Source organism: Argopecten irradians, chromosome 3 (assembly GCF_041381155.1).
Source record: "Argopecten irradians isolate NY chromosome 3, Ai_NY, whole genome shotgun sequence".
In the NCBI taxonomy this organism is placed as follows: domain Eukaryota; kingdom Metazoa; phylum Mollusca; class Bivalvia; order Pectinida; family Pectinidae; genus Argopecten; species Argopecten irradians.
Genome location: NC_091136.1, coordinates 65,344,649 through 65,370,065, shown reverse-complemented (window position 1 = coordinate 65,370,065; position 25,417 = coordinate 65,344,649). Strand labels below are relative to the sequence as shown.

At 35.5% G+C, this 25,417-nt stretch overlaps 1 protein-coding gene across 1 annotated transcript; it reads right to left on the bottom strand.

The window, feature by feature from the left end:
• Positions 1–555: 555 nt before the first annotated feature.
• On the bottom strand, positions 556–25,402 carry LOC138319794 (uncharacterized). The gene is made up of 8 exons (XM_069262926.1): positions 25,303–25,402; positions 23,623–23,890; positions 5,988–6,096; positions 5,527–5,557; positions 1,923–2,031; positions 1,518–1,613; positions 1,207–1,272; positions 556–1,058 (listed from the first exon to the last, which is right to left on the bottom strand). Exons 2-8 carry the CDS (start codon positions 23,882–23,884, stop codon positions 844–846), a joined length of 888 nt encoding a protein of 295 aa, XP_069119027.1. The 5' UTR covers positions 23,885–23,890; positions 25,303–25,402; the 3' UTR covers positions 556–843.
• Between the last annotated feature and the right edge of the window lie 15 nt (positions 25,403–25,417).

Here is a 25,417-nt window from a genome sequence, read left to right as displayed (position 1 = left end):
TTGTGTATTGATGTATTGCCTAGATATATTGTTTATTTGTTTTGTGTATTGATGTATTGCCTAGATATATTGTTTATCTGTTTTGTGTATTGATGTATTGCCTAGATATATTGTTTATGTTTGTTATTGATTGTATTGCCTAGATATATTGTTTATTTGTTTTGTGTATTGATGTATTGCCTAGATATATTGTTTATTTGTTTTGTGTATTGATGTATTGCCTAGATATATTGTTTATCTGTTTATGTGTATTGATGTATTGCCTAGATATATTGTTTATTTGTTTTGTGTATTGATGTATTGCCTAGATATATTGTTTATCTGTTTATGTGTATTGATGTATTGCCTAGATATATTGTTTATCTGTTTATGTGTATTGATGTATTGCCTAGATATATTGTTTATCTGTTTATGTGTATTGATGTATTGCCTAGATATATTGTTTATCTGTTTATGTGTATTGATGTATTGCCTAGATATATTGTTTATTTGTTTTGTGTATTGATGTATTGCCTAGATATATTGTTTATTTGTTTTGTGTATTGATGTATTGCCTAGATATACTTGTTTATTTGTTTTGTGTATTGATGTATTGCCTAGATATATTGTTTATCTGTTTTGTGTATTGATGTATTGCCTAGATATATTGTTTATTTGTTTTGTGTATTGATGTATTGCCTAGATATATTGTTTATCTGTTTTGTGTATTGATGTATTGCCTAGATATATTGTTTATTTGTTTTGTGTATTGATGTATTGCCTAGATATACTGTTTATCTGTTTGATCATTACTGGTATTTTGTGACCAGACAGTATATAGCCTTACCACTGTCAAGTAGGACATTAAGTGTACTTGGTACCTTCTGCTGAACTGCTATAGTGGTAGTAGTAGTATTTGATCCTCATGTAGGTATAGTAGATATTGGTGCGGATACTGCCACAGGTGACAGAGTTAAGGCTGAGCTTACAGTACAGGTAGGACGCAAGTACAACCAATAACAGACAACAGATTATCAGTAACGCCCAGAGTACTCGCTTCGCCAACGTCTCGTCCGACTCTAAAACCAAACAGACAGGGATCATTAACAACCATGTCCATATCAGCATGCCTTACATGTACCTACATATTTACTCTAATGATGACACAAGATTTTTTTTCAACAATTATGTATAAAGAGAGACAACTCCTACCACAATCTGGCTTACCTTGATCCTGTCCCAGATTCTGAACTTGTGACACATCAAATCGTACTTTCTTCTCTTCCTTTTCCCCTGAAAACAACAAATTCATTTGTCATGATGACACTTTATAGCAACCAGATGATCAAATCACAATCAAAGTAAAATAAAACACATGTGATACCTTGATGGCTGTACCATCACTATTGGATAACACATCTACTACAGGATCTGTACAATCACTACGTGGAGAATACATATTAAACCTATCATATTGAAGCAGTAACAATATCCACCCGTTAGGTGAAAACACTCACCTGTAAGGTGAAATCACTTACCTGTCTTTCTTTTACGTAATATAGATACTGGTGTTGACAGATCGATGTTTTCATCATTATTCTCATCGCCTTCAGTACTAAGTTTCTTCATAGACTCTGGGAAAAAGAAAAAGTTATGAAAATTTAACTTTAAGAGATAAACTTTGTACATATAGGTTTCACTAACTTGCTTGATATAGATATATAATTGTTATTGTAGGCCCAGAGAAAAACAAACAATTTATCTTATTGACTCAACATGTGTCCCAAACCAAACAATTGTTTAAAAAGCTTAATTTCTTATAACTGAACACCCAATGACATAAAATCAATAACAGCCAATTTAATACTGATAATTATAATACAATTTTAATTTTCTAGCTGATACACAGGTGACCAGTACCAACAGCATGAGAGAGCTCTGACCTTGGTATTGTTCCTGTCCCACTTTAGCGTATACAGAGGCAAAGAAGTCGAGACTTTGTACAGTGACAGGATGGCTGTCACCAAGTAACTCTTGGCGAATCTTTGTTGCCTAAAATATAAAACAGTTATTGACTTCCAGGCTGTTAGGAAACAATCAACATGTATGTTGTGTATACACAGTGAAATCTGTTTTAATGTCACCTTCCAACATGTCATACAAAGCACAACATGATATTAAAGATGCTCCACCGCTGACAAATGGTATTTTTTTCACTATCAAAAACAGGAGCAGACGATTTAGTATTTTTCTTCAGTTACAAAAAATACTTACTTTACACAATTACCACCATTGAAAAGTTTGAGCTTCTAATTTTACTTCAAGTTAAAAATATTAAAAAACAAGAGGCCAATGGCCTCGTAGCACGATGGTTCAGTTAATTAATGTTCAATGATTGGTTTTGACTAATATTCTTGATTATCACTCATATGCACTGTTTAAACTAATAATTAATTAGGACAATTCAAATGACCACTGGTTTTAATTGTTATCAATGTTGGTGTTAAAACAATCATAAAATTCTTTCAAGACAGATGTCATTCATCAAATGTTAAGTTATATATAGATCAACAGTTTTATAAAAATATTGATTTGTGCAAAAAAGGGTTTTTTTTCTGAGCAGGATTTTAGTGTGAGCGTATGCAGAAGCAGCATCTTCTTAGTAAGAATATTGTTGGGACCAATTCAAAAATAGCATCAACTTAACTTTAATATTAGAAAATTTAATAAAATTCAAAATTTAACAAAGCTTTTTATTCAAATTTATCAGAATATTGTTATATGATAAAAAATAATTGGGGAAATATTTTCCTGTATGATTGCTTATCGATATCACACATGTACAACTATGTATAATCAAAGTGTTAAGTTGACTAGACTTTTAAAAGATACCTGCTGGAGGAGGGCTTAATTTATTATAGGTGACCAAAAAAAAATCAAAGATGTTTGGCTGTCCTGGTTATAAGAGGTAAACTGAATTTGCTTCAATACGTTGAAATTTATTACTTATCTTTTATCTCATTTTCTTCAACACAATATAAATTTCACAATTAAGATAACAATGCACAAGCTGTATTGGCTGGGTCTCGGTACAATGGAATGTGTACTACGGTCAACAAATTGACATTGGCAGCTACAGTCGAGCCTTTCCCAGGGCCTTGATATCAAAATACATTAATTAACTCTCAACCATTGTTTTCCCTTTAACAGTAAATGGTATATGTAACACATTTACACACACATATAGGCCTATAAACAGCATCTAGATGAAACTAGGGCACCTGACTTGTGACACTGTCCAGGGAATATAGATTATCCAACACAGGTAATTATGATGTCATGACACTTTGAGTAACATATTAAAGAATAGAAAAATAATGAATATTTCTTAATTGCCTTAATCTTTTCTTAAACTATATTTCTTTTGTATGAAGTGGTTCCGTCGGCCATATAATTTCCCATAATGCATTGTGTTTCTCATTTAAATATTACTACAGACAAAGAAGGAATGAAATATATTTTAATTCCTCAAAAATACAGTTTATGTCTGTTTGTCGCCAAGTTCTATCAGTTCCGTCCTTATCTATAACTACATGTCTGTGCCAAATTTCATTGCTGTTAATGGTGTATAACTTGAGATTTCCTGTTCACAAGGTGATTTTCAAAACTAGGGGGTATTCTATAAGCTACGATGGAGCTATACTTTCTCACGATTACGAAAGTTGTAGCATAATATATAATATATATATATACATAAACCTTTGACGCTAACTTATAATTCTTCGGAAATGACACTTATAATTACCTGAAAATAGAACGAATCAGTGCCATTAGTACTCTCTGCGGCCGACAGTCTCAAAAATTGTTTGAATAATTAACTCTTAGATTATCTATCACTTATAATTTAGGAATTTTTCCTCCATTTGTTTATGCTTTAATTCAAAGTACTTTTCAGAGAAAGCATTCAAATTTAAGAAAAAAGGATAAACACTAATTATAAACAGCACCCTTGGACACAGTACTGTATGGCTTGTAGCGAGAAGACTGTATGCTGATAGCGATTTTGGTTTTATATGACTGTATTTTTAAAGTCTTGTATGATAAAAACTCTGTTGTTTATGCACACAGACTTGGTTCGGCATCCCTCAAAACCCCAATGTACCAATGTAATTTTCACTAAATAAATCTGACAATATCTTAATGTTGACCAATCAGAAGCCAGGAAACTTAAAAAAGGAATCCCTAACCAGACAATCTTCATCGACCTGGTCGTTTGATATCATTAGAAGTAATGTAGTGGTTAAAGCGATCTCCCAACACACCATGAAAGATTTATTCTGATTGGTCAGAATTTCCAAAGAGACTTTCCTCGGGAAACCGACATCGATCGTATCAAGTAATCCATGGTAGACATTAGGAAGGAGAAGGATAATTAGGAAGAAGTGAAAAGAAGATATCCTTAATTTAGTTGCCTTTTACGATTATGCAATAAGACAAGGACAATTGTAACACCCTGAAGGTGTGAGTGTAATCTTACTTACTAACTATTCTACCCTGACATTGGCTTTGCAATGAATTCACAGTTCTATAGCTTTTAATATGTACATGTACATGTACATGTAGAAACTTCGAATTACATACAAACTAGGATTAAAATGATGAAAATATAGCTAAATGCACATTATGTGGTACACATCTTACATTGATTATTATCTATAACATTGTAAAGTCTCTAGATATGTTCCTGTGTATACGTTTGTTGTTATTTATTTTGTATTCATTATGCGTGTGATTAAGATTAACATTTAACTTGAATCTAAATGGCATAGTGTCATCAATTAAATTTGTTTTGATATATTAGACTGGGCACTGGTATATGTATCTAATATGATGAAAAAGTTCAAAGAGACACATACAGCAAATTGCTAGCAATCGACAGTATAATCACTACAAACCATATAGTCAATTCTGTTATGACAAGCAATAAACCATACAGTAGCCCCTGAATAAAAGACATGATTGTGGACATTCTAAATGATAATTTCTCACATACATTGTTAGGTTGTCTCTCCATACATAATTTTTCATCATCCATTATGAATCATTCCATAATTTGTCCAATTTGTTATTAGAATTGCAGAAATTAGGTCGGTTTGAATGCTGGTGTTGATGATTATTGGTTGATTATGTATGACTATGAAGTGGTTATCAATAAATAAATAATTATACCGATTGCAAAAGTTAAATGAATAATCGCTGAATATATTTTGATATATAATACGATCTATAAAGTCCCAAGAATTATTAAAACACACATTGAATATCAGTACCCGCTAACCTGGTTTTTAATCCCTTGCTTCAGCGATCACACTTCTGGAATTTATACAATGGAGTTCGACCACTGTAAAAAAGGTGATGTCAACATGATAATGGAAAGTTACGGATTAACTGAAGGTTGTTTTAATGACAGAAAATTTTTTTATCTAGCTGTTACTTTAAGGGGTTGTTACAGTGTACTAGTATTTGTTAATAAAACTGACAACACACCTTGCCTGCGTACTCTAAAGCCAACTGTGGTCTGAAATCAAGGAAAATCAACCATATAAACCCAAAACAATCAAAGAGAACTCACAAAGTACTTCAACATAAATAGCTGCTATGGAAGTCTGTGACCAGATATTGCAATGGACAAAGAATATAAACAAAAACACAGTTATCTTTTTAACATAATTTCATTCCTAAACTGAATAAGGAATTAGAGCATGAGCAATATTTATACACGTATTTCATGTAGGTCAAAGGCCATAATATAGGTCACAGTAACCTAATTATGGTTAAAATATGACATTTTACATATTGTCTCACCTGAATAAATATATTGCATAAGCATAAAGATTTGGTGACATGCATTGATAGAGATAGGGTCAGTTTATGATATAATACTGGTTAAGTTATCTATTTCCCTACCATTACCTTATGTTTGAACAGAACAATGCCACAGTACTTACTGCTCTTTATCTAGACATAGCTTGGCCAGCTGTTCATATTCATCAGCGCGGACAGTGTCCATATTCTGGTCTGGTTTCTCTCCATTTTCTGTTGTCTTCTCAGTCTCATCTAAAGATAATCAACCAAAAAAAATTCTCAATTCATTAATGGCTTATTTCTTTGATATGACCGAGCAAAGTAGAAACAATGTAATAATATATTTGAGATATGGTGACAGCTAAAGACGGACCTTATATCTGTACAGAGATAGAATGGCGACAAACCACAGTTAATTCTGATATAACTATTGATACCTATCCAGTCTTGTCTGTATCTCTGTATAATTATATACCTACCCAGCCTTGTCTGTATCTCTGTATAATTATATACCTACCCAGTCTTGTCTGTATCTCTGTATAATTATATACCTACCCAGTCTTGTCTGTATCTCTGTATAATTATATACCTACCCAGTCTTGTCTGTATCTCTGTATAATTATATACCTACCCAGTCTTGTCTGTATCTCTGTATAATTATATACCTATCTCTGTATAATATATACCTACCCAGTTGTCTGTATCTCTGTATAATTATATACCTACCCAGTCTTGTCTGTATCTCTGTATAATTATATACCTACCCAGTCTTGTCTGTATCTCTGTATAATTATATACCTACCCAGTCTTGTCTGTATCTCTGTATAATTATATACCTACCCAGTCTTGTCTGTATCTCTGTATAATTATATACCTACCCAGTCTTGTCTGTATCTCTGTATAATTATATACCTACCCAGTCTTGTCTGTATCTCTGTATAATTATATACCTACCCAGTCCTTGTCTGTGTATCTCTGTATAATTATATACCTACCCAGTCTTGTCTGTATCTCTGTATAATTATATACCTACCCAGTCTTGTCTGTATCTCTGTATAATTATATACCTACCCAGTCTTGTCTGTATCTCTGTATAATTATATACCTACCAGTCTTGTCTGTATCTCTGTATAATTATATACCTACCCAGTCTTGTCTGTATCTCTGTATAATTATATACCTACCCAGTCTTGTCTGTATCTCTGTATAATTATATACCTACCCAGTCTTGTCTGTATCTCTGTATAATTATATACCTACCCAGTCTTGTCTGTATCTCTGTATAATTATATACCTACCCAGTCTTGTCTGTATCTCTGTATAATTATATACCTACCCAGTCTTGTCTGTATCTCTGTATAATTATATACCTACCCAGTCTTGTCTGTATCTCTGTATAATTATATACCTACCCAGTCTTGTCTGTATCTCTGTATAATTATATACCTACCCAGTCTTGTCTGTATCTCTGTATAATTATATACCTACCCAGTCTTGTCTGTATCTCTGTATAATTATATACCTACCCAGACTTGTCTGTATCTCTGTATAATTATATACCTATCCCAGTCTTGTCTGTATCTCTGTATAATTATATACCTACCCAGTCTTGTCTGTATCTCTGTATAATTATATACCTACCCAGTCTTGTCTGTATCTCTGTATAATTATATACCTACCCAGTCTTGTCTGTATCTCTGTATAATTATATACCTACCCAGTCTTGTCTGTATCTCTGTATAATTATATACCTACCCAGTCTTGTCTGTATCTCTGTATAATTATATACCTACCTGTATAATTATAGACTACCCAGTCTTGTCTGTATCTCTGTATAATTATATACCTACCCAGTCTTGTCTGTATCTCTGTATAATTATATACCTATCCAGTCTTGTCTGTATCTCTGTATAATTATATACCTACCCAGTCTTGTCTGTATCTCTGTATAATTATATACCTACCCAGTCTTGTCTGTATCTCTGTATAATTATATACCTACCCAGTATGTCTGTATCTCTGTATAATTATATACCTACCCAGTCTTGTCTGTATCTCTGTATAATTATATACCTACCCAGTCTTGTCTGTATCTCTGTATAATTATATACCTACCCAGTCTTGTCTGTATCTCTGTATAATTATATACCTACCCAGTCTTGTCTGTATCTCTGTATAATTATATACCTACCCAGTCTTGTCTGTATCTCTGTATAATTATATACCTACCCAGTCTTGTCTGTATCTCTGTATAATTATATACCTACCCAGTCTTGTCTGTATCTCTGTATAATTATATACCTACCCAGTCTTGTCTGTATCTCTGTATAATTATATACCTACCCAGTCTTGTCTGTATCTCTGTATAATTATATACCTACCCAGTCTTGTCTGTATCTCTGTATAATTATATACCTACCCAGTCTTGTCTGTATCTCTGTATAATTATATACCTACCCAGTCTTGTCTGTATCTCTGTATAATTATATACCTACCCAGTCTTGTCTGTATCTCTGTATAATTAATATACCTACCCAGTCTTGTCTGTATCTCTGTATAATTATATACCTACCCAGTCTTGTCTGTATCTCTGTATAATTATATACCTACCCAGTCTTGTCTGTATCTCTGTATAATTATATACCTACCCAGTCTTGTCTGTATCTCTGTATAATTATATACCTACCCAGTCTTGTCTGTATCTCTGTATAATTATATACCTACCCAGTCTTGTCTGTATCTCTGTATAATTATATACCTACCCAGTCTTGTCTGTATCTCTGTATAATTATATACCTACCCAGTTGTCTGTATCTCTGTATAATTATATACCTACCCAGTCTTGTCTGTATCTCTGTATAATTATATACCTACCAGTCTTGTCTGTATCTCTGTATAATTATATACCTACCCAGTCTTGTCTGTATCTCTGTATAATTATATACCTACCCAGTCTTGTCTGTATCTCTGTATAATTATATACCTACCCAGTCTTGTCTGTATCTCTGTATAATTATATACCTACCCAGTCTTGTCTGTATCTCTGTATAATTATATACCTACCCAGTCTTGTCTGTATCTCTGTATAATTATATACCTACCCAGTCTTGTCTGTATCTCTGTATAATTATATACCTACCCAGTCTTGTCTGTATCTCTGTATAATTATATACCTACCCAGTCTTGTCTGTATCTCTGTATAATTATATACCTACCCAGTCTTGTCTGTATCTCTGTATAATTATATACCTACCCAGTCTTGTCTGTATCTCTGTATAATTATATACCTACCCAGTCTGTCTGTATCTCTGTATAATTATATACCTACCCAGTCTTGTCTGTATCTCTGTATAATTATATACCTACCCAGTCTTGTCTGTATCTCTGTATAATTATATACCTACCCAGTCTTGTCTGTATCTCTGTATAATTATATACCTACCCAGTCTTGTCTGTATCTCTGTATAATTATATACCTACCCAGTCTTGTCTGTATCTCTGTATAATTATATACCTATCCCCAGTCTTGTCTGTATCTCTGTATAATTATATACCTACCCAGTCTTGTCTGTATCTCTGTATAATTATATACCTACCCAGTCTTGTCTGTATCTCTGTATAATTATATACCTACCCAGTCTTGTCTGTATCTCTGTATAATTATATACCTACCCAGTCTTGTCTGTATCTCTGTATAATTATATACCTACCCAGTCTTGTCTGTATCTCTGTATAATTATATACCTACCCAGTCTTGTCTGTATCTCTGTATAATTATATACCTACCCAGTCTTGTCTGTATCTCTGTATAATTATATACCTACCCAGTCTTGTCTGTATCTCTGTATAATTATATACCTACCCAGTCTTGTCTGTATCTCTGTATAATTATATACCTACCCAGTCCTTGTCTGTATCTCTGTATAATTATATACCTACCCAGTCTTGTCTGTATCTCTGTATAAATTATATACCTACCCAGTCTTGTCTGTATCTCTGTATAATTATATACCTACCCAGTCTTGTCTGTATCTCTGTATAATTATATACCTACCCAGTCTTGTCTGTATCTCTGTATAATTATATACCTACCCAGTCTTGTCCTGTCTGTATCTCTGTATAATTATATACCTACCCAGCCTTGTCTGTATCTCTGTATAATTATATACCTACCCAGTCTTGTCTGTATCTGTATAATTATATACCTGTATAATTATATACCTACCCAGTCTTGTCTGTATCTCTGTATAATTATATACCTACCCAGTCTTGTCTGTATCTCTGTATAATTATATACCTACCCAGTCTTGTCTGTATCTCTGTATAATTATATACCTACCCAGTCTTGTCTGTATCTCTGTATAATTATATACCTACCCAGTCTTGTCTGTATCTCTGTATAATTATATACTTATGTACCTATCCAGTCTTGTCTGTATCTCTGTATAATTATATACCTACCCAGCCTTGTCTGTATCTCTGTATAATTATATACCTACCCAGTATGTCTGTATCTCTGTATAATTATATACTGTACCTATCCAGTCTTGTCTGTATCTCTGTATAATTATATACCTACCCAGCCTTGTCTGTATCTCTGTATAATTATATACCTACCCAGTCTTGTCTGTATCTCTGTATAATTATATACCTACCCAGTCTTGTCTGTATCTCTGTATAATTATATACCTACCCAGTCTTGTCTGTATCTCTGTATAATTATATACCTACCCAGTCTTGTCTGTAATCTCTGTATAAATTATATACCTCTACCCATGTCTTGTCTGAATCTCTATAATTATTATACCTACCCAGTCTTGTCTGTATCTCTGTATAATTATATACCTACCCAGTCTTGTCTGTATCTCTGTATAATTATATACCTACCCAGTCTTGTCTGTATCTCTGTATAATTATATACCTACCCAGTCTTGTCTGTATCTCTGTATAATTATATACCTACCCAGTCTTGTCTGTATCTCTGTATAATTATATACCTACCCAGTCTTGTCTGTATCTCTGTATAATTATATACCTACCCAGTCTTGTCTGTATCTCTGTATAATTATATACCTACCCAGCATTGTCTGTATCTCTGTATAATTATATACCTACCCAGTCTTGTCTGTATCTCTGTATAATTATATATACCTACCCAGTCTTGTCTGTATCTCTGTATAATTATATACCTACCCAGTCTTGTCTGTATCTCTGTATAATTATATACCTACCCAGTCTTGTCTGTATCTCTGTATAATTATATACCTACCCAGTCTTGTCTGTATCTCTGTATAATTATATACCTACCCAGTCTTGTCTGTATCTCTGTATAATTATATACCTACCCAGTCTTGTCTGTATCTCTGTATAATTATTACCTATACCTATCCAGTCTTGTCTGTATCTCTGTATAATTATATACCTACCCAGTCTTGTCTGAATCTCTGTATAATTATATACCTACCCAGTCTTGTCTGTATCTCTGTATAATTATATACCTACCTACAGTCTTGTCTGTATCTCTGTATAATTATATACCTACCCAGTCTTGTCTGTATCTCTGTATAATTATATACCTACCCAGTCTTGTCTGTATCTCTGTATAATTATATACCTACCCAGTCTTGTCTGTATCTCTGTATAATTATATACCTACCCAGTCTTGTCTGAATCTCTGTATAATTATATACCTACCCAGTCTTGTCTGTATCTCTGTATAATTATATACCTACCCAGCCTTGTCTGTATCTCTGTATAATTATATAACCTACCCAGTCTTGTCTGTATCTCTGTATAATTAAATACCTACCCAGTCTTGTCTGTACTCTGTACCTACCCAGTCTTGTCTGTATCTCTGTATAATTATATACCTACCCAGCCTTGTCTGTATCTCTGTATAATTATATACCTACCCAGTCTTGTCTGTATCTCTGTATAATTATACCCAGCATTCTTGTCCTGTATCTCTACCCAGTCCTACCCAGTTGTCTGTATCTCTGTATAATTATATACTGTACTACCCAGTCTTGTCTGTATCTCTGTATAATTATATACCTACCCAGTCTTGTCTGTATCTCTGTATAATTATATACCTACCCAGCCTTGTCTGTATCTCTGTATACATTATATACCCTACCAGTCTTGAGTCTGTATCTCTGTATAATTATATACCTACCCAGCTTGTCTGTATCTCTGTATAATTATATACCTACCCAGTCTTGTCTGTAAACTCTGTATAATTTATATACCTACCCATTCCTTGTCTGTATCTCTGTATAATTATATACCTACCCAGAAATGTCTGTCTCTGTATAATTATATACTGTAATCCATCAGTCTTGTCTTGGAATCTCTGAATACATATATACCAACCCAGCCTTGTCTGTACTCTTTATAATTATATACCTACCCATTCTTGTCTGTATCTCTGAATAATATATACTGTACCTATCCAGTCCTTGACCTGGTATCTCTGTATACTTATATATACTATATACCCTCCCAGCCTCTGTATAATTATAATATATACCTACCTACCACGTCTTGTCTGTATCTCTGTATAATTATATACCTACCCAAGGTCTTGTCTGTATCTCTGTATAAATTTATATACCCTACCCAGTCCTTGTCTGTATTCTCTGTATAATTATAATCCTACCCATCCAGTCTTGTCTGTATCTTCTGTATAATAATATACCTACACCAGCCCAGTAACTCTGTATAATTATATACCGTACCTATTCATGTCCTGTATCTCTGTATAATTATATACCTACCCAGTCTTGTCTGTATCTCTGTATAATTATATACCTACCCAGTCTAAAGTGTCTGTATCTCTGTATAATTATATACCTACCCAGTCTTGTACTGTTATCCTCTGTATAATTATATACCATATCCGCTGTCTATATAAATCATTCCCAGGTATAAGCTATACTATCCCCTAAGTCCACCTCTGGGCTATCTATAAAACTCACCTGTAGGATAATAATCCCCTAAGTCCACCTCACTATCTGTAAAATCATTACCAGGATAAGCTATAATACCTACCTAGTCATGTCTACTATCTTACTGTATAATTGTAACATACACCAGGATAAGCTATAATCCCTAAGTCCATCCTCACTATCTTATAAAACATTACCAGGATAAGCTATAATCCCCTAAGTCCCCCTACCTCACTATCTGTAAAACATTACCAGGATAAGTATAATCCCCTAAGTCCACCTCACTATCTATAAAACATTACCAGGATAAGCTATAATCCCCTAAGTCCACCTCACTATCTATAAAACATTACCAGGATAAGCTATAATCCCCTAAGTCCACCTCACTATCTGTAAAACATTACCAGGATAAGCTATAATCCCCTAAGTCCACCTCACTATCTGTAAAACATTACCAGGATAAGCTATAATCCCCTAAGTCCACCTCACTATCTGTAAAACATTACCAGGATAAGCTATAATCCCCTAAGTCCACCTCACTATCTGTAAAACATTACCAGGATAAGCTATAATCCCCTAAGTCCACCTCACTATCTGTAAAACATTACCAGGATAAGCTATAATCCCCTAAGTCCACCTCACTATCTGTAAAACATTACCAGGATAAGCTATAATCCCCTAAGTCCACCTCACTATCTGTAAAACATTACCAGGATAAGCTATAATCCCCTAAGTCCACCTCACTATCTATAAAACATTACCAGGATAAGCTATAATCCCCTAAGTCCACCTCACTATCTGTAAAACATTACCAGGATAAGCTATAATCCCCTAAGTCCACCTCACTATCTATAAAACCATTACCAGGATAAGCTATAATCCCCTAAGTCCACCTCACTATCTATAAAACATTACCAGGATAAGCTATAATCCTCTAAGTCCACCTCACTATCTATAAAACATTACCAGGATAAGCTATAAGCCCCTAAGTCCACCTCACTATCTATAAAACATTACCAGGATAAGCTATAATCCCCTAAGTCCACCTCACTATCTATAAAACATTACCAGGATAAGCTATAATCCCCTAAGTCCACCTCACTATCTGTAAAACATTACCAGGATAAGCTATAATCCCCTAAGTCCACCTCACTATCTATAAAACATTACCAGGATAAGCTATAATCCCCTAAGTCCACCTCACTATCTATAAAACATTACCAGGATAAGCTATAATCCCCTAAGTCCACCTCACTATCTGTATAAAACATTACCAGGATAAGCTATAATCCCCTAAGTCCACCTCACTATCTGTAAAACATTACCAGGATAAGCTATAATCCCCTAAGTCCACCTCACTATCTGTAAAACATTACCAGGATAAGCTATAATCCCCTAAGTCCACCTCACTATCTATAAAACATTACCAGGATAAGCTATAATCCTCTAAGTCCACCTCACTATCTATAAAACATTACCAGGATAAGCTATAATCCTCTAAGTCCACCTCACTATCTGTAAAACATTACCAGGATAAGCTATAATCCCCTAAGTCCACCTCACTATCTATAAAACATTACCAGGATAAGCTATAATCCCCTAAGTCCACCTCACTATCTGTAAAACATTACCAGGATAAGCTATAATCCCCTAAGTCCACCTCACTATCTATAAAACATTACCAGGATAAGCTATAATCCCCTAAGTCCACCTCACTATCTATAAAACATTACAGGATAAGCTATAATCCCTAAGTCCACCTCACTATCTGTAAAACATTACCAGGATAAGCTATAATCCCCTAAGTCCACCTCACTATCTGTAAAACATTACCAGGATAAGCTATAATCCCCTAAGTCCACCTCACTATCTATAAAACATTACCAGGATAAGCTATAATCCCCTAAGTCCACCTCACTATCTGTAAAAACATTACCAGGATAAGCTATAATCCCCTAAGTCCACCTCACTATCTGTAAAACATTACCAGGATAAGCTATAATCCCCTAAGTCCACCTCACTATCTATAAAACATTACCAGGATAAGCTATAATCCCCTAAGTCCACCTCACTATCTGTAAAACATTACCAGGATAAGCTATAATCCCCTAAGTCCACCTCACTATCTGTAAAACATTACCAGGATAAGCTATAATCCCCTAAGTCCACCTCACTATCTATAAAACATTACCAGGATAAGCTATAATCCTCTAAGTCCACCTCACTATCTATAAAACATTACCAGGATAAGCTATAATCCTCTAAGTCCACCTCACTATCTATAAAACATTACCAGGATAAGCTATAATCCCCTAAGTCCACCTCACTATCTGTAAAACATTACCAGGATAAGCTATAATCCCCTAAGTCCACCTCACTATCTATAAAACATTACCAGGATAAGCTATAATCCCTAAGTCACCTCACTATCTGTAAAACATTACCAGGATAAGCTATAATCCCCTAAGTCCACTCACTATCTATAAAACATTACCAGGATAAGCTATAATCCCCTAAGTCCACCTCACTATCTGTAAAACATTACCAGGATAAGCTATAATCCCCTAAGTCCACCTCACTATCTGTAAAACATTACCAGGATAAGCTATAATCCCCCAAGTCCCACCTCACTATCTATAAAACATTACCAGGATAAGCTATAATCCCCTAAGTCCACCTCACTATCTGTAAAACATTACCAGGATAAGCTATAATCCCCTAAGTCCACCTCACTATCTATAAAACATTACCAGGATAAGCTATAATCCCCTAAGTCCACCTCACTATCTATAAAACATTACCAGGATAAGCTATAATCCCCTAAGTCCACCTCACTATCTGTAAAACATTACCAGGATAAGCTATAATCCCCTAAGTCCACCTCACTATCTGTAAAACATTACCAGGATAAGCTATAATCCCCTAAGTCCACCTCACTATCTATAAAACATTACCAGGATAAGCTATAATCCCCTAAGTCCACCTCACTATCTATAAAACATTACCAGGATAAGCTATAATCCCCTAAGTCCACCTCACTATCTATAAAACATTACCAGGATAAGCTATAATCCCCTAAGTCCACCTCACTATCTGTAAAACATTACCAGGATAAGCTATAATCCCCCTAAGTCCACCTCACTATCTATAAAACATTACCAGGATAAGCTATAATCCCCTAAGTCACCTCACTATCTAAAAAACATTACCAGGATAAGCTATAATCCCCTAAGTCCACCTCACTATCTGTAAAACATTACCAGGATAAGCTATAATCCCCTAAGTCCACCTCACTATCTGTAAAACATTACCAGGATAAGCTATAATCCCCTAAGTCCACCTCACTATCTGTAAAACATTACCAGGATAAGCTATAATCCCCTAAGTCCACCTCACTATCTATAAAACATTACCAGGATAAGCTATAATCCCCTAAGTCCACCTCACTATCTATAAAACATTACCAGGATAAGCTATAATCCCCTAAGTCCACCTCACTATCTGTAAAACATTACCAGGATAAGCTATAATCCCCTAAGTCCACCTCACTATCTGTAAAACATTACCAGGATAAGCTATAATCCCCAAGTCCACCTCACTATCTATAAAAACATTACCAGGATAAGCTATAATCCCCTAAGTCCACCTCACTATCTGTAAAACATTACCAGGATAAGCTATAATCCCCTAAGTCCACCTCACTATCTATAAAACATTACCAGGATAAGCTATAATCCCCTAAGTCCACCTCACTATCTGTAAAACATTACCAGGATAAGCTATAATCCCCTAAGTCCACCTAACTATCTGTAAAACATTACCAGGATAAGCTATAATCCCCTAAGTCCACCTCACTATCTATAAAACATTACCAGGATAAGCTATAATCCCCTAAGTCCACCTCACTATCTATAAAACATTACCAGGATAAGCTATAATCCCCTAAGTCCACCTCACTATCTATAAAACATTACCAGGATAAGCTATAATCCTCTAAGTCCACCTCACTATCTATAAAACATTACCAGGATAAGCTATAATCCCCTAAGTCCACCTCACTATCTGTAAAACATTACCAGGATAAGCTATAATCCCCTAAGTCCACCTCACTATCTATATAAAACATTACCAGGATAAGCTATAATCCCCTAAGTCCACCTCACTATCTGTAAAACATTACCAGGATAAGCTATAATCCCCTAAGTCCACCTCACTATCTATAAAACATTACCAGGATAAGCTATAATCCCCTAAGTCCACCTCACTATCTGTAAAACATTACCAGGAATAAGCTATAATCCCCTAAGTCCACCTCACTATCTATAAAACATTACCAGGATAAGCTATAATCCCCTAAGTCCACCTCACTATCTATAAAACATTACCAGGATAAGCTATAATCCCCTAAGTCCACCTCACTATCTATAAAACATTACCAGGATAAGCTATAATCCCCTAAGTCCACCTCACTATCTATAAAACATTACCAGGATAAGCTATAATCCCCTAAGTCCACCTCACTATCTATAAAACATTACCAGGATAAGCTATAATCCCCTAAGTCCACCTCACTATCTATAAAACATTACCAGGATAAGCTATAATCCCCTAAGTCCACCTCACTATCTATAAAACATTACCAGGATAAGCTATAATCCCCTAAGTCCACCTCACTATCTATAAAACATTACCAGGATAAGCTATAATCCCCTAAGTCCACCTCACTATCTATAAAACATTACCAGGATAAGCTATAATCCCCTAAGTCCACCTCACTATCTATAAAACATTACCAGGATAAGCTATAATCCCCTAAGTCCACCTCACTATCTATAAAACATTACCAGGATAAGCTATAATCCCCTAAGTCCACCTCACTATCTATAAAACATTACCAGGATAAGCTATAATCCCCTAAGTCCACCTCACTATCTATAAAACATTACCAGGATAAGCTATAATCCCCTAAGTCCACCTCACTATCTGTAAAACATTACCAGGATAAGCTATAATCCCCTAAGTCCACCTCACTATCTATAAAACATTACCAGGATAAGCTATAATCCCCTAAGTCCACCTCACTATCTGTAAAACATTACCAGGATAAGCTATAATCCCCTAAGTCCACCTCACTATCTATAAAACATTACCAGGATAAGCTATAATCCCCTAAGTCCACCTCACTATCTATAAAACATTACCAGGATAAGCTATAATCCCCTAAGTCCACCTCACTATCTGTAAAACATTACCAGGATAAGCTATAATCCCCTAAGTCCACCTCACTATCTATAAAACATTACCAGGATAAGCTATAATCCCCTAAGTCCACCTCACTATCTGTAAAACATTACCAGGATAAGCTATAATCCCCTAAGTCCACCTCACTATCTATAAAACATTACCAGGATAAGCTATAATCCCCTAAGTCCACCTCACTATCTATAAAACATTACCAGGATAAGCTATAATCCCCTAAGTCCACCTCACTATCTATAAAACATTACCAGGATAAGCTATAATCCCCTAAGTCCACCTCACTATCTATAAAACATTACCAGGATAAGCTATAATCCCCTAAGTCCACCTCACTATCTATAAAACATTACCAGGATAAGCTATAATCCCCTAAGTCCACCTCACTATCTATAAAACATTACCAGGATAAGCTATAATCCTCTAAGTCCACCTCACTATCTGTAAAACATTACCAAGGATACCAGGATAAGCTATAATCCCCTAAGTCCACCTCACTATCTATAAAACATTACCAGGATAAGCTATAATCCCCTAAGTCCACCTCACTATCTGTAAAACATTACCAGGATAAGCTATAATCCCCTAAGTCCACCTCACTATCTATAAAACATTACCAGGATAAGCTATAATCCCCTAAGTCCACCTCACTATCTATAAAACATTACCAGGATAAGCTATAATCCCCTAAGTCCACCTCACTATCTGTAAAACATTACCAGGATAAGCTATAATCCCCTAAGTCCACCTCACTATCTGTAAAACATTACCAGGATAAGCTATAATCCCCTAAGTCCACCTCACTATCTGTAAAACATTACCAGGATAAGCTATAATCCCCTAAGTCCACCTCACTATCTATAAAACATTACCAGGATAAGCTATAATCCCCTAAGTCCACCTCACTATCTATAAAACATTACCAGGATAAGCTATAATCCCTAAGTCCACCTCACTATCTATAAAACATTACCAGGATAAGCTATAATCCCCTAAGTCCACCTCACTATCTGTAAAACATTACCAGGATAAGCTATAATCCCCTAAGTCCACCTCACTATCTATAAAACATTACCAGGATAAGCTATAATCCCCTAAGTCCACCTCACTATCTGTAAAACATTACCAGGATAAGCTATAATCCCCTAAGTCCACCTCACTATCTATAAAACATTACCAGGATAAGCTATAATCCCCTAAGTCCACCTCACTATCTATAAAACATTACCAGGATAAGCTATAATCCCCTAAGTCCACCTCACTATCTATAAAACATTACCAGGATAAGCTATAATCCCCTAAGTCCACCTCACTATCTATAAAACATTACCAGGATAAGCTATAATCCCCTAAGTCCACCTCACTATCTGTAAAACATTACCAGGATAAGCTATAATCCCCTAAGTCCACCTCACTATCTGTAAAACATTACCAGGATAAGCTATAATCCCCTAAGTCCACCTCACTATCTATAAAACATTACCAGGATAAGCTATAATCCCCTAAGTCCACCTCACTATCTATAAAACGTACATTACCAGGATAAGCTATAATCCCCTAAGTCCACCTCACTATCTATAAAACATTACCAGGATAAGCTATAATCCCCTAAGTCCACCTCACTATCTATAAAACATTACCAGGATAAGCTATAATCCCCTAAGTCCACCTCACTATCTGTAAAACATTACCAGGATAAGCTATAATCCCCTAAGTCCACCTCACTATCTGTAAAACATTACCAGGATAAGCTATAATCCCCTAAGTCCACCTAACTATCTGTAAAACATTACCAGGATAAGCTATAATCCCCTCCTAGTCCACCTCACTATATCTGTAAAACATTACCAGGATAAGCTATAATCCCCTAAGTCCACCTCACTATCTATAAAACATTACCAGGATAAGCTATAATCCCCTAAGTCCACCTCAACTATCTATAAAACATTACCAGGATAAGCTATAATCCCCTAAGTCCACCTCACTATCTATAAAACATTACCAGGATAAGCTATAATCCCCTAAGTCCACCTCACTATCTATAAAACATTACCAGGATAAGCTATAATCCCCTAAGTCCACCTCACTATCTATAAAACATTACCAGGATAAGCTATAATCCCCTAAGTCCACCTCACTATCTATAAAACATTACCAGGATAAGCTATAATCCCCTAAGTCCACCTCACTATCTATAAAACATTACCAGGATAAGCTATAATCCCCTAAGTCCACCTCACTATCTATAAAACATTACCAGGATAAGCTATAATCCCCTAAGTCCACCTCACTATCTATAAAACATTACCAGGATAAGCTATAATCCCCTAAGTCCACCTCACTATCTATAAAACATTACCAGGATAAGCTATAATCCCCTAAGTCCACCTCACTCACTCACTATCTATAAAAACATTACCAGGATAAGCTATAATCCCCTAAGTCCACCTCACTATCTATAAAACATTACCAGGATAAGCTATAATCCCCTAAGTCCACCTCACTATCTATAAAACATTACCAGGATAAGCTATAATCCCCTAAGTCCACCTCACTATCTATAAAACATTACCAGGATAAGCTATAATCCCCTAAGTCCACCTCACTATCTATAAAACATTACCAGGATAAGCTATAATCCCCTAAGTCCACCTCACTATCTATAAAACTACCAGGATAAAAGTCCACCTCACTATCTACCAGGATAAGCTATAATCCCCTAAGTCCACCTCACTATCTATAAAACATTACCAGGATAAGCTATAATCCCCTAAGTCCACCTCACTATCTATAAAACATTACCAGGATAAGCTATAATCCCCTAAGTCCACCTCACTATCTATAAAACATTACCAGGATAAGCTATAATCCCCTAAGTCCACCTCACTATCTATAAAACATTACCAGGATAAGCTTTAATCCTCTTAGTCCACCTCACTATCTGTAAAACATTACCAGGATAAGCTATAATCCCCTAAGTCCACCTCACTATCTATAAAAAACATTACCAGGATAAGCTATAATCCCCTAAGTCCACCTCACTATCTGTAAAACATTACCAGGATAAGCTATAATCCCCTAAGTCCACCTCACTATCTGTAAAACATTACCAGGATAAGCTATAATCCCCTAAGTCCACCTCACTATCTATAAAACATTACCAGGATAAGCTATAATCCCCTAAGTCCACCTCACTATCTATAAAACATTACCAGGATAAGCTATAATCCCCTAAGTCCACCTCACTATCTGTAAAACATTACCAGGATAAGCTATAATCCCCTAAGTCCACCTCACTATCTGTAAAACATTACCAGGATAAGCTATAATCCCCTAAGTCCACCTCACTATCTGTAAAACATTACCAGGATAAGCTATAATCCCCTAAGTCCACCTCACTATCTATAAAACATTACCAGGATAAGCTATAATCCCCTAAGTCCACCTCACTATCTATAAAACATTACCAGGATAAGCTATAATCCCCTAAGTCCACCTCACTATCTATAAAACATTACCAGGATAAGCTATAATCCTCTAAGTCCACCTCACTATCTGTAAAAACATTACCAGGATAAGCTATAATCCCCTAAGTCCACCTCACTATCTATAAAACATTACCAGGATAAGCTATAATCCCCTAAGTCCACCTCACTATCTGTAAAACATTACCAGGATAAGCTATAATCCCCTAAGTCCACCTCACTATCTGTAAAACATTACCAGGATAAGCTATAATCCCCTAAGTCCACCTCACTATCTGTAAAACATTACCAGGATAAGCTATAATCCCCTAAGTCCACCTCACTATCTATAAAACATTACCAGGATAAGCTATAATCCCTAAGTCCACCTCACTATCTGTAAAACATTACCAGGATAAGCTATAATCCCCTAAGTCCACCTCACTATCTGTAAAACATTACCAGGATAAGCTATAATCCCCTAAGTCCACCTCACTATCTGTAAAACATTACCAGGATAAGCTATAATCCCCTAAGTCCACCTCACTATCTATAAAACATTACCAGGATAAGCTATAATCCCCTAAGTCCACCTCACTATCTATAAAACATTACCAGGATAAGCTATAATCCCTAAGTCCACCTCACTATCTATAAAACATTACCAGGATAAGCTATAATCCCCTAAGTCCACCTCACTATCTGTAAAACATTACCAGGATAAGCTATAATCCCCTAAGTCCACCTCACTATCTATAAAACATTACCAGGATAAGCTATAATCCGCTAAGTCCACCTCACTATCTATAAAACATTACCAGGATAAGCTATAATCCCCTAAGTCCACCTCACTATCTATAAAACATTACCAGGATAAGCTATAATCCCCTAAGTCCACCTCACTATCTGTAAAACATTACCAGGATAAGCTATAATCCCCTAAGTCCACCTCACTATCTATAAAACATTACCAGGATAAGCTATAATCCCCTAAGTCCACCTCACTATCTTAAAACATTACCAGGATAAGCTATAATCCCTAAGTCCACCTCACTATCTATAAAACATTACCAGGATAAGCTATAATCCCCTAAGTCCACCTCACTATCTGTAAAACATTACCAGGATAAGCTATAATCCCCTAAGTCCACCTCACTATCTTAAAACATTACCAGGATAAGCTATAATCCCCTAAGTCCACCTCACTATCTGTAAAACATTACCAGGATAAGCTATAATCCCTAAGTCCACCTCACTATCTGTAAAACATTACCAGGATAAGCTATAATCCCCTAAGTCCACCTCACTATCTATAAAACATTACCAGGATAAGCATAAGCCACCTCATAATTACCAGGATAAGCTATAATCCCCTAGTCCACCTCACTATCTATAAAACATTACCAGGATAAGCTATAATCCTCTAAGTCCACCTCACTATCTATAAAACATTACCAGGATAAGCTATAATCCCCTTAGTCCACCTCACTATCTATAAAACATTACCAGGATAAGCTATAATCCTCTAAGTCCACCTCACTATCTATAAAACATTACCAGGATAAGCTATAATCCTCTAAGTCCACCTCACTATCTATAAAACATTACCAGGATAAGCTATAAACCTCTAAGTCCACCTCACTATCTGTAAAACGTACATTACCAGGATAAGCTATAATCCCCTAAGTCCACCTCACTATCTGTAAAACGTACATTACCAGGATAAGCTATAATCCCCTAAGTCCACCTCACTATCTATAAAACATTACCAGGATAAGCTATAATCCCCTAAGTCCACCTCACTATCTATAAAACATTACCAGGATAAGCTATAATCCCCTAAGTCCACCTCACTATCTGTAAAACATTACCAGGATATGCTATAATTCACAAAGAATTGTAAGAGTTAATAACCTCCCTAACACAGACATAAACAATGAAAGATCCAGATTTCAATGGCTACAAAAGCAATCTTCAATAAAATTGATTTTATCCAGCAGGAAATTTTGTACAAAAGCTGATCTTCCATTTACATATTGTACACATAATTTGTAGCATTCATACACTGTGACATTATGTTAGACAGATTTAGTTGTGTTCCGCATGCTTACCATCATCATCTATGGCTTTGTTTGGTATTTCCAGGTTTTCTGCTCCATCAGCGGTGTCTGGAGGCGGAGTTTCCCCATTTTCTGAGCTGTTCTCTTCACTGGATGCTATACCACTATCAGTGGGTTGTAAATCTGGAGATGTCTCAGCCTCGTCACTGTCAGTAGTATCCTTAGTGTTAACTTTATCACCCTGTCTATTCTCCACCTCTGTTGGTGATGACTGTAAATCCTTTCCCTTCACTGTAGTCTTTTCTTCTGCCATTTTAGTCTGATTACAAATACATAAACATGTATATAATGCATTGCACTGAATTTACATGTAGAATAACAATCTCAAAAAATCGCAATGATCCAGGCCTACATGTGTGTTTCATATTCTCAAGTGGGTTTGTAATATTGAGTAAATTGTGTGTAAACCATGATTGAGAGTGGTCTGACATCTAAATGAAATGTACATGTAGATGACATGTAGATGTTGTATTTAGTTTATATTACACCAAGGATTTATAAGCGAGAAGGATTTTTCACTGTCTATAACACTACTAAACAACACACGAGACACCTATGAACCCGGAATAAAAACCATTTTCTCAACAAATACTTGTCTTATCGAATCAAATGAAACACCAATGAAGCTTAATAAATTTCACGACATCTAATCCTTGCTTTAAGGACGGAAGATTACATTTAGAAGAAATGTCGTAAATTTTCATTGAAATATACTGCATTTCATGAAATGATGTCCTGTTTCAGAAATTAAGACGGTAAGCCTGGCACCTGCAAGCTACATCAAAGGTTGCGCCGGCAAATATCAAAGCAACACATTGATCGGCAAATATCTGGGTATAAGGGCTGGTTTTGGTCATTTTTCAGACATAAGGCAACATCGGTCAAAAAATTGGTTACACATAATTTACATAAAATGGAGACCTTACGGTTATCGTACCATGTTTGTTTCCAAAATGACTTTTAGGGGGGGGTCAGTGAGGCAATGCATACCAACCAAACATCTAATGCTAATCGGTTAATTATCATATAATGTCTAGGCGATAGTTGTACCAGGCCCAGTCAGATGTCATGCGGTGATTGCCGCTAAATATCGGATGATACTTAAACGATGTGTGTGGGATATGTTGCTGATTATGAAAATCTACGGGACACCAGATAGATTGTAGCCTCAAGTTAGAACTATTCAGGCACCTCCCCGGTGCTGCCTTATATTAGAGTCCCAACCACCAGCCGGCCATGTCTGGAGTCCAGCCGGGACCCAGGCCAAAATGGCTAAAAATCATGCCGGGAGTATATCCTAAGCCTAATGGGAAGGGGTTGTGACCAAGGCATTATCCTTCTCATACACTTATGTATTAAATGTATTTTCACATCAAATTGACAATTTACCCACCAATAGGTCATTTAATAATGCATGTGGACGGATGGTAACATATACGCCTGGTTTTCACCAAGATGAATGGCACATTGGAAAAGCATATTACACTTATAGTCAGGTGAACATGTACAGCAACAGTGTAATTAGGCCTACCAGTGATTGTTGATCAATATTTGTTTACCGAGACAGACAAAGTTTCCTCTAGCTTTCATGCAGATGATCTAATTGGGTCACTTATCTTCATATATTAAAAGGATTTAAATATAAACTTATTGTAAGTATATCGTACATACCTTTGAAACAAATCATATCATGTTTGACAGCAAACTAGTTACAACAGGTTTCCTACGATGTCCACCATTGAATACTCATGATCAAAGTGTTCCATTTCCGGTTTCTGTTTGGAAC